Source organism: Aspergillus aculeatinus, assembly GCF_003184765.1.
Source record: "Aspergillus aculeatinus CBS 121060 unplaced genomic scaffold BO66scaffold_4, whole genome shotgun sequence".
Classification (NCBI taxonomy): domain Eukaryota; kingdom Fungi; phylum Ascomycota; class Eurotiomycetes; order Eurotiales; family Aspergillaceae; genus Aspergillus; species Aspergillus aculeatinus.
Window position 1 is genome coordinate 616,696 of NW_020291473.1, and position 13,097 is coordinate 629,792.

Consider the following 13,097-nt stretch of genomic DNA (forward strand, 5'->3'; position numbering starts at 1 on the left):
TCTGACTTGGTTCGAAACCGTTACACTATCAACGAACTCATCCTTTGCCTACACCTTCTTCCCCCTTCTTTCTCCTCTCCTCTCCTCTCCTCTCTTTCCACTCCTCCCTCCCCTCCCCTCTCCACCCCGTCGCATCCCCATACCCATACACCTGCCGCCTGAAATCCCCCAGGAATTGTTGCTCGAGACCTCCTCGGGACATGCATGGCTGATCCAATGCCACGATGTCTGTCATCTCATGCCTCTTTCCACTAGGTTTCCGAGCTCGCCCGATCTGCGGCCTTTCTCGCAGCGATTGGATACGTGCTTGTCCCTCAATTACCCTTTCATGTCAACCTCCGATTCGTTCTCCTACAATGCCTCCGTCAGACGACTTGCTTCCAGACGGCCCCGTCCCACTGCGGCGTCTATAGCCGATGTATTCGTTGGTTCCTTGGTGGTGGCCGGTTACTGCCGCGAACACTCGCCTCGTGGCAGAGCATTTTCGACAATGCCCCAAAAGTCTTCCCGAGGCAATGCGGTCAGCTGGCAGGACCGGCGCTTGAGACAGACCGGGAGAATTCCCTCAACCCGTCCTCTTGATCGTCTGAGCTCGTCACCGGAATGTTTGCATCACTCAAGGACGCAACGGATGTTCAACTCGGGAATCGCATTGAGGGCGAAGGAAGACAACGATGAAGGCTATGTTTGGGTGAATAGGCCATCGCAGGGCCCTCGCGCGCGACTTCACAGTGCAAATGTTACTGGCAACCACAATTCCGCTGCATGCGGGGAGGTCAACAGAAGTTCTGGGGAAGAACACGACATTGGGTCTGTCGCAGAGAAGCTATCACCAGAGAGCGAGGCCAACTTTCCCACGCGCAACAACGCAACTACGAATAACACTACAACTCAGATATCGGATGGAAAATGCGAGCTGAAGAAGCACGGCTACAAAGGGAGGACCACACCCGCAAAGACACTACATAAATCTGTCTCACATTTTTACAAAACACTGTTCGAGGATTCACTTGATTGGGAGCAGGCAGCAGATCTAGTCACCAGGGACCGACCTATGGTGAGCCCATCATCGACACGAGCGTCACCGGCTAAGGAAGTAATGTCGCACCATGATGAGGAGCTTAATTCGGTTAGGAGATTTCGGGACGCCCTGTGGGACGAGGGCAAATCAAATCAGTACATCTTTCGACTCTACAGAGATATTCCTTACCCGGGAGTCGCGCGTCTCTCGAAAGCTTGTCGGGGAGCTCTGCTACGCCGGTTTGCAACCCCGGAGAACCGTCGGTGGGTGGAAGCGCGACGGTTCCTTGCGCTGCTTGACGACATGGTTGTTGCCAAGCTCCCGGTGTCCCGTTCTCTATGGACTTCTGCTATTCATCTCGCAGGACGGGCATCGGGCAGAGTATATAAAAGAGATCTAGTAAGGTCGATCGGTCTCTGGCAAAAGATGGAGCATTGGGGCGGAGTCAAGTCAGACGGGGTTGTGTTTACCGTCCTCTTTGACGTTGCCATCAAAGCCGGTCAATTTACCGTTGCCGACCGGCTTGTGGAGGAAATGGAAGAGCGAGGTCTCCAGTTTGGACGCACCGGCAAAGTGTCGAGAATTTATCGTCATGGCCAACAGCATGATGCTATCGGCGTCCGGCAAGCATTCGATGACTTCGCCTCGAGCGGCGAGCTCATTGACACTGCCGTTATGAACTGCCTGATGGCCTCCTTCATTTCTGCCGGAGATGTGAAAGCAGCGGAAGCCATTTATGGACAAATGATGATGAACCAGGCTGCGGGCTCCCGCACTCACGCCATTCATGGTAACTTGTCCACCGACATGAAAACCTACCGAGCAAGATCGAAAAGGCTCAATCGCCTCCTAGAGATCTCCGCCCGCCTCAAAGATCACTTGCCAGATCATCATCGCACGCTTCAAAGAGCGATCGCCATCACCCCCGACACTCGCACATTCCGCATCCTTCTGTCCTTATACGCCCAAAAGACTGGCGACATTGGAGCCCTGATGTCTATCATCACTGACATGGAGAAGGTTTTCGCTGTACCCCCGCGCGGGTTGATATACATGTTCCTTTTCGATGGGTTTGCCCATCATGGCCGGCGAAGAGAAGGGTGGACAGCGGAGAGACTGCGAGTGGCATGGGAGACGTATCTGCGAGCCCTTTATGAATCCAAGTCGCGGTTTGAACAAGAATTCCATCCCCGCCCTCGAAAAAAAAGTCCCACATGGGAGAATCCGTTGCTCGAGTCGTACATCTCACTCGCACAACCCTCGATCCCGCACGCGACAACCGGGCTGTACACCCATTTACCACAGAAAGAGACTCCTGTCAAAGTGCAAGAGCCGGGCGTTGGGGAGGTCATACCTGCGGAACCCGATGCAGTTGTCGAGCCCGGTAATGTCTCCAACGGGCCAGCACGCGACGACGAGGCACTTGGTTCCGATGCGTCGGAGGAGGAACTGGAGCGTCAAATCGAGAACGGGGTATTTCTAGGTCGTCGCATGATTTTGACCATCCTCCGCGCGTTTGGGCGTTGTTACGGACCCCAGGAAGTTATGGAAGTATGGCTCCAAATGGAACGCCTCTGGCAACCCTGGAAGCGCAGGGCGCAGGACGTCATGGCTGTAAAGGAGGAATTGGAGAAGCAGATGAAAAACGTCCGGTGGCGTTGAAGCGATCTGTGATTGTTGTTTTCTTTTCGTTGCCTTTTCGGTGGGCCTTTTCCAAGGTGCTTGTATATTATTATATAGACCTGATAGATAGATATACCCTCAGGTAGAGATTGGTTGCGAACACAGCGATGGATCCAACATTGGCGTGTTCTTGTTCTGCACAGCGTTTTATACGAGCTTGGGTCAGTGGAGATGTCTGTACCATCATTTAATGAAGAAAAATAATGAATTCCACCCGAAGTTTGCACTGGCTCCTTCTAAGTTCTTTTTGTCTTCATCCTTCCTCATTTGCTGCCTTTTTGTAGGGCAAAACCACTATACTGGATCACGTGGTATCGTGTTCGCTTTCCTTCCTCGAAGACCGCGTCGCGCTTCCGTGAGAACTTCCCAACTCACCTCAATCCCCAAAGGAACTCCCATTCTCCATACTATTTGGGATGCTGCGAATATGGTCAGCGGAGGTCTGCAGCGCCGTAAAGTGGACCTCGACTTCTATCTGCGCCGTGTGTTTCAGAAAAACTCTTTCAGGTACGCGGTGCTAGATCTCTCCTCTCTTTCGCTGATAGATCCGCTAATCTGGGACGAACAGACCACTGCAACGCGATGTGATCACGGCCGCTGTGGAGGGCCACGATGTATTCTTACAAGCCAACACATCGTTTGGAAAGAGCCTGTGCTTCCAACTCCCAGCAGTAACCAGTCATGGAGGTTGGTTGGCCCATCCCAACTCTTCCTGACTGCCACTTTGCTTGACCTGCTTCCGTGATCCTGCACCAAACCTGGTTGGCTGATTTTGGCCCTTTTGCACAGTAACTGTTGTAATCTGTCCACTGCTGGCGCTGATGGTAAGCCTCCCGAGGATTTTTGTGATAGCCACAGTTCCATTTACTCAGGTGGTGGCATGCAGACAGATCAGGTCAAGGCACTACAAGCCATCGGGGTCGCAGTAGCAACGATCAACTCCACCACGCCGATCTCCGAAAGACGAGTCATCCTGGACGACCTGCTCTCCGGCCATCCGAGGACTCGGCTCCTGTATGTGACCCCGGAGCTCTGCCAGACCGAGACCTTCCGGCGGAATCTCCAGACGATCCACTCCCAGGGGGAGCTGATTCGCATCGCCATCGACGAAGCCCACTGCATCAGCGAATGGGGCCATGACTTCCGGCCGGCCTACAAGGAACTCGGCTGGTTTCGACGGGCCCTGTCCAACCCGCCCGTCCCGATCAGTGCTCTAACGGCGACAGCCACCCCGCGGGTCCGCGCCGACATCATCAAGCTCCTGGGCTTGGATCCGCTCCGGCTCCGGATCTTCAACACCCCCTCCGCCCGCCCCAACATCCACTACGAGGTCCGGTACCTGGACGACTTTGCGAGCGATCCGACCGAGCCGGAAGACTTCCAGATCCGGGACTTTGTGGCATGGCTGCAGGCCGTGCAGGCCCGCAGAGAGGCGCGATTGGGCGCCGGGGAGGCTGCGAAGCTCCCCCCGGTGTCCGGGATCATCTACGTGCCCCTCCGGGCTGTCTCGGACAAGCTCGCGAGCGCGCTCTCCCGAGCCTGGGACGGCCGCATCCATGCCGTAGCCTACCACGCCGGTCTCTCGTCGGAGGAGCGAACCCGCATCCAGACCGAATGGACATCGACCCAGCCTGTTTCCCAATCCCGCAGCCGCAGCGACGGGAAGCCGCCCCCGATCCCGCCAGCCTTCTACCTCATCGTCGCAACCACCGCCTTCGGCATGGGCATCGACAGCCCGCACGTGCGGTTCGTTATCCACTGGAGCCCCCCGCGCAGCTTCGAAGGCTTCGTCCAGGAATCCGGGCGCGCCGGTCGCGACGGCCGGGCCGCCGCCTCGATCGTCTACTACAACACCCAGGAACGGGACCGCATCCTCGACCGCCTGCAGCGCGATGTCGAGAATGCCCGCAACCGCACCGGCGGGCCGATCAACAGCGGCAGCGGCAACAACAATCGAACCAATTCGACGGTCCAAAACCAGTTCGCCCGGCTGGCCAGCTTCCAGAAGGTCATCGGCTACTGCGAGACCACCACCCGGTGCCGCCATGAGATGATCAAGGATTTCTTCGGGGACCTCGAGCTCGAGAAGATGGGCTCGCAGGCCCCGTCCAGTTCGACCCAGATGATGAACCCGACCACGACCACATCCTCTCCTTGCGACTTTGCGTGCGACTTCTGCAAGGAGGGCTCGCAAGGGGTCGCGATGCGCAAGGCAAGGATGGCGCCGGAGAGCCACGCCGACGACTTTGTAGATATGAACCATGTCCCCTGGTACATGCAGAAGATGTTCCCGGAGATGTTCCCGGGGTATCGGGATTTCGGCGATTACTGAGACAACGCTGCGCTCCCTACTTCGCCTGGGGAAACATAAGCGAAATCATTACGCCCCCCTCGGGCTCTCTAGAATCTAGTTAGTGCCATATCTTAAGTAATAACGGATGCAAGCCTTTAAGCTGCGTTCACTCTCCTCGAATCGCCTAAGGCACACACACCGTGTGTTCCCTGCTTATCGACAATCAACATGTCTAGATGTCTAAGACAGACAGGGAGCTATAATGGGCTAGAAATCAATATAGGATAAGCTTGTTCTAAGTCAACAAGAATGAATGGTCGTGCATCGTAGGACACCTCAGGACTATAATTTTTGGTTTGGGGCTCTCTACAGAAGTTGAGTAGCAGCACCACCACCACCACCAAGTGACCCAATAGGGCAAGCCAGGAAGGTTAAGTAAAACAAATCAGATACTACAAATACTAGCCAAGCAAATCAGTCAGTCGGACGGTTTTAGTAGCCAGCTAGATATGGGCGTGATGCAGGCGCTGATTGGGTAGGTAAGTAGGTAAGCAGCTAAAATGACTGTAGTTTCCTTCAATGCACGTTCTGCGCGTGGTGATTATCAGTCTGGCTCTGTAGTATACGGGGTTGTTAGGTTGCTTGTCAAGTGCGTAGCTTTAGCTATAGAATTACAATCCTGGGGGAGGCGGGACCTATCAGGATGGATCGAAGGATTAGTATTTCAATTCGTCAAATCCGTCCGAGGGTAACCACTTACTGCACTGTAGCTGCCACCTGGGGGCGGAGGGGGTGGGGGAGAGCCAGAGCCCGGGGGCGGGGGAGGAGGAGCCTCAGCGGCAGGAGGAGGCGGGGGAGGAGCGGGGCTCTGGGACTGTTGCTGCTGTTGCTGCTGAGCAGCGGCCTGCTGGTAGTACTGGTAGTAGGCGACATAGTTCTGGTACCCACCGTAGGCTGCATACGGATCCGATCCATAATACTGGGCATACTGGGCGCTGTAGTCCGCCGCGCTGGGAGTACCCGATCCCGAGGCCCCTAGGGCACCCTGTGTGGATGGGCTCGCCGATGCAGACGGAGAATTATGGCTGTTGTTGTCTCTGCTGTGATGGTGGTTTCCGTAGCCCCCGCCATAGCCTCCGCCGCCGCCGCCATAGCCTCCTCCGTGATAGCGGTCGCCGCCACGCTGACCATAACCGCCGTAACTGTGCTGGGGCGGGTTCTCCTTGAAGCGCTGATATTGCTCACGGACGTTGGCAAGGAGGTCCTCACATAGCTCTTTGGCACTCTGGACGTCATTGGGGTCGGGGCCACTGTGATACCAGTGAGTGGTAAGCAAGGACTAGGGAAGGTTGTTACTACTCACGCGACGTGCAAGAACATCGGTTCGTCGCTCTCTCGGCCTGTGCTGGGTTCCATGAAGCCAGATCCACGGCCCTTGATCTGGACCTTGCAGCGGGTCTTCGACTGAATGTGCTTGACATATGCGCCGCCCTGGCCAACGACCTGAGCGCGGAGGTTGAAACCCGGGATGGGCTCGAGGTCAACCGGAATGCGTTCCTCAGGCCATTTCCGCTGTACACCATTAGCTTCGAAGCAGATGTGGACCTGGAGATATATCTCATACACGACCAAACTCATCACGCTCTACCTGTTCCGGCTCTCGCCGGCGGAATCGTCGCTCATCGACCAAGTTGGGAAGCTCCTTCTGCATGAGCTCATCGATTAGGGCGACAGCCTTCTCGAGGCCTTCCTTGTTCGTGCTCGTGACGTGAAGATAAAGCGGAGGGTTCTATGAGACGCATCGAGAATGTCAGATTTCATGGTTCTTAAGAGACGGAAAAAGGGCGAAACATACCGCGGCCGTGGCCATGCTCTTATCGGGATAGTAGTTTCCTCGAGTAGTGACATCTTGAGAAAAGAATCAATCATGAGCTTCCTTCTTGAGTAGTCAACAGTTGATAAAAGTATGAGATGGAGGCGTACCGGCGCCAGTTTCTTCCTTGATCTAGATGTCACGCAGTGGAGGTCAGCAGATGCAAAAGAGGGGAAGTGAGATGCTGTGTATAAGTTCGTTTGACTTGGGTAAGTTTTTAGTCACAATCATAAAACACGAAGGAACAGAGGGTCAAAGGGAGGAAAACGCATGACCGCCGGCTGGCCGGCTGGTCAGCCAGCGAACAAGATGCCTGGAAGATCAGCAGGTGCAACAGGAGTAATTACCATCTTCTGAGTAGAGCCTTTGGTCAGCGTGTAGCGGTTGCGCAAATCATTGATTTCGATATCCTTGATGTAGTCTCCATCGGCAACGTAAATTTCGGCGTTCAGCTTCCCTGAAGCATCGACGTCCCCAGGCGAACCGGACTTGGGCATAGGACTTCCGGACTAAACAAACCCGGGCTGGTCAGTGTGGTGATTCCTTCACTGATGGTATGCGACCGACGGAGTGGAGGATGTGCTTACCGAGCGAATTGGGGGAACGTCGACATGCTGAATTCCTTTCTTCGCTTGCAACTGGGCGTTGATCTTAGCCGCAGCGGCGGCTGTATCGAACCATGTCAGCACTGTGCGATTCCACCGCCAGACAACTTGCGAACATACCAGCAGCGGTAGCAGGATCGGATTTCTTTGCGGGATCTGCGCTGGGACTGCGAGGCTCTCGACTAAGGGGGCTGCGGGCTCGAGCAGATTCGGTTTGTCGCGACGACGGAGATCGAGAGCGACGGTCGAAGCGAGACGGGCGCCGCGAATCAGGCTCGGTCTGATCGAAGCGAGAACGTTTGGGGCGGTGTTCTTCCATGAGTGTGGCGGAGAATTCACAGGCGAGAGAAAAATGATACTGAAGGGATTTGAAGAGAGAGCGCAGCGAATGGAACGAGGAAAGACGTCAAAAAAGTAATAAGAAGGCAACGAGAAGAAGGCTAAAATAGGGCCCAAAAGCAAGGTTACTGGGAAGTCTTGGTCTGCGAAGGACTTTCCCGGGAGGCGGTGGAGTTGCTGAAGAACAGAAGAGCGTCCAGTTGGTGGACGCTAAGCTGAGTGGGTGTGCCTTAGAGTAAGTTAAGGACTAGTTCCGTAGTTTAGTGTCAGTCTACAGTCACAGTACGGAGTACAGCTGAATAGGACTCATGTAACTCACGTAGCAAGTAAGTGTCTTCTCAGCACAACATGTGAACAATACACAAACTGTCGATCACACCAAGAAAAACAAGAGAGAAGTCAGTGGTGATCATTAAGAGCGATTATCAGCCACCGATCCCAGAGATGTGCAGAGTTACGGAGTACAAGTAAAGCGAGACTCCCAATGGGGAAAGATGCACTGGAATCGAAGCAGATCATGTGACGAGAGTCTGGGCCGGGGGGGAACAGACTAAACCCCCAAAGCGGTAAGACCGTTGAAAGCGCCGCGCAGCGAGCAGCGACCGGCGAACGGAGGACTGAGTCAGCAACCCCGAGGTCGGAAGGCGGCCCCGACATAAAATGCCCATCGATGACTGCGAGACTTAATTCATGATCCCCCGGTTTTGCATCCTCGCCCTCCCATAACGCCGCCCCTTGAAGCCTGCTCTACCCCCCCCACCAGGCGATCATGGCATTCCGGCGCCCCGTGATGCTGTCTGCGACAGCGTCATCGACGCCCTTCCTGGCTGTGGCCAGCCGCACCTCGCGCCTGGCCGCTACGCTTCCGCGATTCACAACGACAACGACCACGACCACCTCCTCCTCCCGGGCCTCGTCCAGCTCCACCTCCGCGCTCGCCTACAAGGCGCTGCACCGCCGGTCTCCGCTGCCGCTGCCCGTCAACGATGCGTCGCCGCAATGGGACGCGCCGACGGCGGTCTCGTCGATCCTGTACGAGACGCCCTCGGTGCCGACGAACCCGCCGAAGCGGCACATCCTGAACTGCCTGGTGCAGAACGAGCCGGGCGTGCTGTCCCGGGTGTCCGGGATCCTGGCGGCGCGGGGCTTCAACATCGACAGTCTGGTGGTGTGCAACACCGAGGTCGAGGATCTGTCCCGTATGACCATCGTGCTGCAGGGCCAGGACGGCGTCGTCGAGCAGGCCCGCCGCCAGCTGGACGACCTGGTCCCCGTCTGGGCGGTGCTGGACTACACCGACTCCGCGCTAGTGCAGCGCGAGCTCCTCCTCGCCAAGGTCAGCATCCTCGGCCCGGAGTTCTTCGAGGAGCTGCTCCAGCACCACCGCGAGATCACCACCCCCGGCGAGCAGGGCGACGCCAAGCAGCAGATCGCGAAGACCGAGTACCACCCCCGCAACCTGCCGCACAGTCAGGCCCTCCGCCACAAGCACGAGCATCTCGACGCCATCACCCGCCTGACTCACCAGTTCGGTGGTAAGGTGCTGGATATCAGTACCAACAACTGCATTGTCGAAGTGTGAGTCATTTCATTCCCTCTTTGTTTTGTTTTGTGGGGGGGGGGGGTTGAATTTCATTTTGACAAAAAAGGACGAATGGGAAACTAATATCCGAATTAAACAGTTCTGCTAAGCCTTCCCGTATCGACTCCTTCATGAAGCTCATCGCTCCCTTCGGTGTCCTCGAATCCACTCGCACCGGTCTCATGGCCCTGCCCCGTTCTCCTCTCTTTGAGCCTACCGAGGAGCTTGAGAAGGATGCTGCCGACGTTGTCGATGCTAGCACCCTTCCCCCTGGCTAAACATTGTCCTTCCTCTAATATCCAACGTTCAATATCCTGCAATGAAAAAACAGTCCGTATCCTTTTCTCTATGTTTCGAAGCAGACTGCTTTCCCTGTAAATTGGTCGATTCGCTTGCGCTAGGTAACTTTCCGAATTGTTACGTCATGAAAGCTCTTCAGATGTATCTACCTACTGGTCAGGCTATGAGTCATTGAGTCAAGTAGGTGCGATTACATTCAGTAGATAGTCACTAGGCAGCTGAGATCTTGTGATATGAGTGTAAACTAGTGGCAAAGCGCCATTGACTTGTTCTTTTTGCAACCTGAATAGCATCCCAGTATCGATGCCAAACCAAAATTTCTATGCTGAAAAGAAACTCCCGAATCCCAAACTCCGACTTGGCCCGATGAACGAAGGAAGTTCGTATCACAGCTTTACCTTTGCTTTGATGCCCTTGCCATGATACACCACCCAGTCCCTATAATGCTGGATCTGCACGCCAACCTTCGCGATGGCGTCTAGCTGGAGAGAGCCGCCAAGGGCTCGTCTCAACGCATCGTAGCCAATTCCGCCCAGCTTCAAATCTACTGGCAATCGCGGAGTCACAGATAGACCTGGAGGGACCGGAAACGGAATCCGGTAGTCGATAGAGCCGACTTCTGCCTCCTCGCTCTCTGCTTGGTAGAACGCCTGAGCATCGATCGAAGTGATCTCGATTGTTGTGTTGGGGAACGGCGAAGACAGTGTGAACTCGGCCGTCGATGACCACAAGTGCATCTAAGAGCACTCAGATCGCATTAGTCAGTTTCACCAAGCCGAGGTGTGCCCGCGCGATGATGACATCGTACATCAAGGGCTACATGGCATCCAATGTCATCATCGTCATAACAAAAGGACAAGCTCCATGAAAGTAGAAATTACCGTAGCTCCCTGTATAAATCCCATGGACCCGTTGCCCGCATCAGGCTCGTGTCCCGGTGCCTGAGGGACAGGGATACGAGGAATCTGCACGTCCAGACTCAATCTTGAAAGCGCCCGTCCTAGCCCTGGTAGTGCGGGAATACTCTTCTCGTGTGTCCGTATGGTAACCGTAGTATTGGAGCCTACAGCAGTACAAATCAGGTACCGAAACGGCTGCAGTGTTGTCGGTTCAGCTTACCTGAGATATATTGGGACAACAGGTCCCGTCCAGCGCTGGCACCAGATGGGCCATCAAAGCCGAGGGGACTCCATAAGAGGTCCACGTGAAGACCGCTGTTTGATCCGGGGGTTATTTTGGCGTTTTTTGCCGTCAAGTGGGCCACTGTTGAGCCATTGAAGAGCATTACGAAATCTATCAGGGGTATCGCAGCAGCATACGGCGTAGGATTCGTAACATTGACTTTCGTTTCCACGAGCAGTGAAGACGCACTCGTGTCGCTTAATTTGAGCGACTCAATATGTGGCTTGAATTCATCGAGTGAGCCACCGTACGGGGCTAAGTAATAGTCAGTTTGGATAGTAGCCTCATGGTGCAGAGCAGCTAAGCGACTAACGCTTGACGATAACCTCTCCTTCGGCTGGTATCTCGCGGACCGTCAGGATGCCGAGTCCCGTGGATACTTCCGCGTCTACATTGGCTGTCACGTTCAGCTTGATAATTTTACCAGAAAAGATGAGATCTTGGAGAAGGTCCGTGAGAACATTATCGTCAGTAACCCTCAGCGGGGCGTTTTTGATGGCAAAGTCAACCAGCACTGCCGGGGTACCGTCGACATCTTCAAGCAAGGTTGAGTTGGCCGGCTGCCACTTGTTGAGATCCAAGACTCCAACCTTGCGGTTGAGATAGAGCACATCAGCATTGGCCCGGACCCGGGGCACATCGAATTCGAGTCCAACCTCCTTCGGTAGCCCTATCAAGACCTTCACCAGAGCAGAGACTGTTGGACGGGATTCAGGCGAGTCCGGCTCTGCCAGAGGGTCAGGCAAGCTGAAGTGCACATCCGACATGGTGAAATTGCGGACAAGGTTATCCAAGGTATGGCCAGTAAACTGGAACGGTACCGTCACACTTTTTAGTATGTCCACAATCCAGTCTGGAGTATCCAAGGAGGGCGCATCAGCTCCACGGACGTAGACAGTTGTTCCACGGCCATGAACGTAGCTTTTGACAAGGAAGTCAAGCGGCGAGCTCTTTTCTCCTGGGCAACTTTTCGTCAGGTCGTCCGAAAGACCTCGAATCAGGGCGCTGACATTAATCAAAGTTGTTTTGCCGGGAGTGACCGGGAATCCCTCGGTCATGGCACCGGCCACTGTGATGTATGGGTCCCCTGGAGAGCAGTTGGGCACCAGGACTGTGAAGCCAAGTGGAGGGATGCTAAGGGAGAAAGGGGATTGGATCATAGCAGCAACGGATGCGTCCACGACCATTGCTCCTTCATCTCCAGGGGTGTCCGCATCATGAACGTTAAGACCGGTCACGTTGACCGTGGGCACCGGGGGAAAGTCGCCCTCTGTCGATTGGGTCAGCCTGCTGTGGAGCATAAGAGAAATTCACGCCGCAATACATACCTTGCAAGACGATCGTGTCAGTGATCGTCTGTGTGCCCAGATCCAACAAGCCGGATTGGAGATGCATTGTTGCTCTGCCATCTACACGAACGTGGCCGAGTCTGCCGTCTAGCCAGTCCAGGGCTAGTGAGCGAACGCCTTCCACATCGCCTGCCACCAGATCTGCAATGAAATCGACATGATTGACATGGCCGTTCTGGATATTGATGTTGAGTGGGGGCAGAGAGGCGGTACCGACGAGGACATTGCCGTACTCGGGTAGATTTACTTCCACCTCGGCCTCTCCGGTCTCGACCTCTCTTCCAATCCAGGTGACGAAACGACCTAGATCCCGTACTGGTCTCTTTTTGATGCGCTGTGCATCAAGGATCAGGTTCCCTTGCACACGAGCACGGACTCCCGTAGCGGTCGTCGATTCAATTGACACATTGGTGGGGTTGAAGACCGTTGCATCTTTCACGTACTCCTTTACAGCTGCTGGGGCAATAAAAGCAAAGACCAGTATTGCAGCGACCGCAAGGATTGAGATCACGGCGCAGAAAATGGGCCATCGGATTTTGCCCCGTCGTTTCTTCACGGAGGGGTCCGAGGAGAGGGAGCGGCGCGAGAGATCGGAAGCACGTCGTTGTCTGGGGTCGGTCCCGCCGTACCCCAGAAATTCATCGTCATCCCGACGGACTAGAAGCGGAGCGGATTCATCGGACAATTCATACGGTCGAGGCTCCTGATAAGTGAGAGAAGGTGTCTTTCCATCCTTGGGTGAAGGAACTGGATGAAGTGAGCCCGGCCTAGAATCACCGTCCAACAGAGGCCTGGCTGCCTCGTCCGTCATGACGGAGCTGGTGGTGGTGGAGGTGGTTGATGAAGGAAGACTAGCTCGGTGTCACGATA

The 13,097-nt window shown here is 55.1% G+C and overlaps 5 protein-coding genes across 5 annotated transcripts; 3 read left to right on the forward strand and 2 right to left on the reverse strand.

Moving 5' to 3' along the window:
- Positions 1-1,321: 1,321 nt before the first annotated feature.
- Positions 1,322-2,865, forward strand: BO66DRAFT_388360 (pentatricopeptide repeat protein; the record flags this gene model as incomplete). The annotated part of the gene is made up of 1 exon (XM_025646539.1): positions 1,322-2,865. The coding sequence occupies one exon, from the start codon at positions 1,325-1,327 to the stop codon at positions 2,681-2,683; it is 1,359 nt and encodes a 452-aa protein (XP_025508130.1). The 3' UTR covers positions 2,684-2,865.
- A 227-nt stretch (positions 2,866-3,092) lies between these two features.
- BO66DRAFT_388361 (putative RecQ family helicase RecQ) lies at positions 3,093-5,091 on the forward strand. Its single transcript, XM_025646540.1, has 4 exons — positions 3,093-3,211; positions 3,273-3,391; positions 3,494-3,528; positions 3,591-5,091. The coding sequence occupies exons 1-4, from the start codon at positions 3,132-3,134 to the stop codon at positions 5,034-5,036; spliced, it is 1,680 nt and encodes a 559-aa protein (XP_025508131.1). The 5' UTR covers positions 3,093-3,131; the 3' UTR covers positions 5,037-5,091.
- Positions 5,092-5,290: 199 nt separating this feature from the next.
- On the reverse strand, positions 5,291-8,264 carry BO66DRAFT_146107 (KH domain-containing protein). The gene is made up of 10 exons (XM_025642108.1): positions 8,134-8,264; positions 7,596-8,061; positions 7,458-7,537; positions 7,218-7,379; positions 6,981-7,002; positions 6,853-6,905; positions 6,622-6,786; positions 6,361-6,569; positions 5,758-6,307; positions 5,291-5,692 (listed from the first exon to the last, which is right to left on the reverse strand). Exons 2-10 carry the CDS (start codon positions 7,792-7,794, stop codon positions 5,669-5,671), a joined length of 1,464 nt encoding a protein of 487 aa, XP_025508132.1. The 5' UTR covers positions 7,795-8,061; positions 8,134-8,264; the 3' UTR covers positions 5,291-5,668.
- A 284-nt stretch (positions 8,265-8,548) lies between these two features.
- BO66DRAFT_388363 (acetolactate synthase regulatory subunit) lies at positions 8,549-9,982 on the forward strand. Its single transcript, XM_025646541.1, has 2 exons — positions 8,549-9,392; positions 9,497-9,982. The coding sequence occupies exons 1-2, from the start codon at positions 8,584-8,586 to the stop codon at positions 9,672-9,674; spliced, it is 987 nt and encodes a 328-aa protein (XP_025508133.1). The 5' UTR covers positions 8,549-8,583; the 3' UTR covers positions 9,675-9,982.
- On the reverse strand, positions 9,863-13,097 carry BO66DRAFT_388364 (uncharacterized protein). The gene is made up of 5 exons (XM_025646542.1): positions 12,207-13,097; positions 11,192-12,148; positions 10,816-11,133; positions 10,578-10,759; positions 9,863-10,433 (listed from the first exon to the last, which is right to left on the reverse strand). Exons 1-5 carry the CDS (start codon positions 13,036-13,038, stop codon positions 10,083-10,085), a joined length of 2,640 nt encoding a protein of 879 aa, XP_025508134.1. The 5' UTR covers positions 13,039-13,097; the 3' UTR covers positions 9,863-10,082.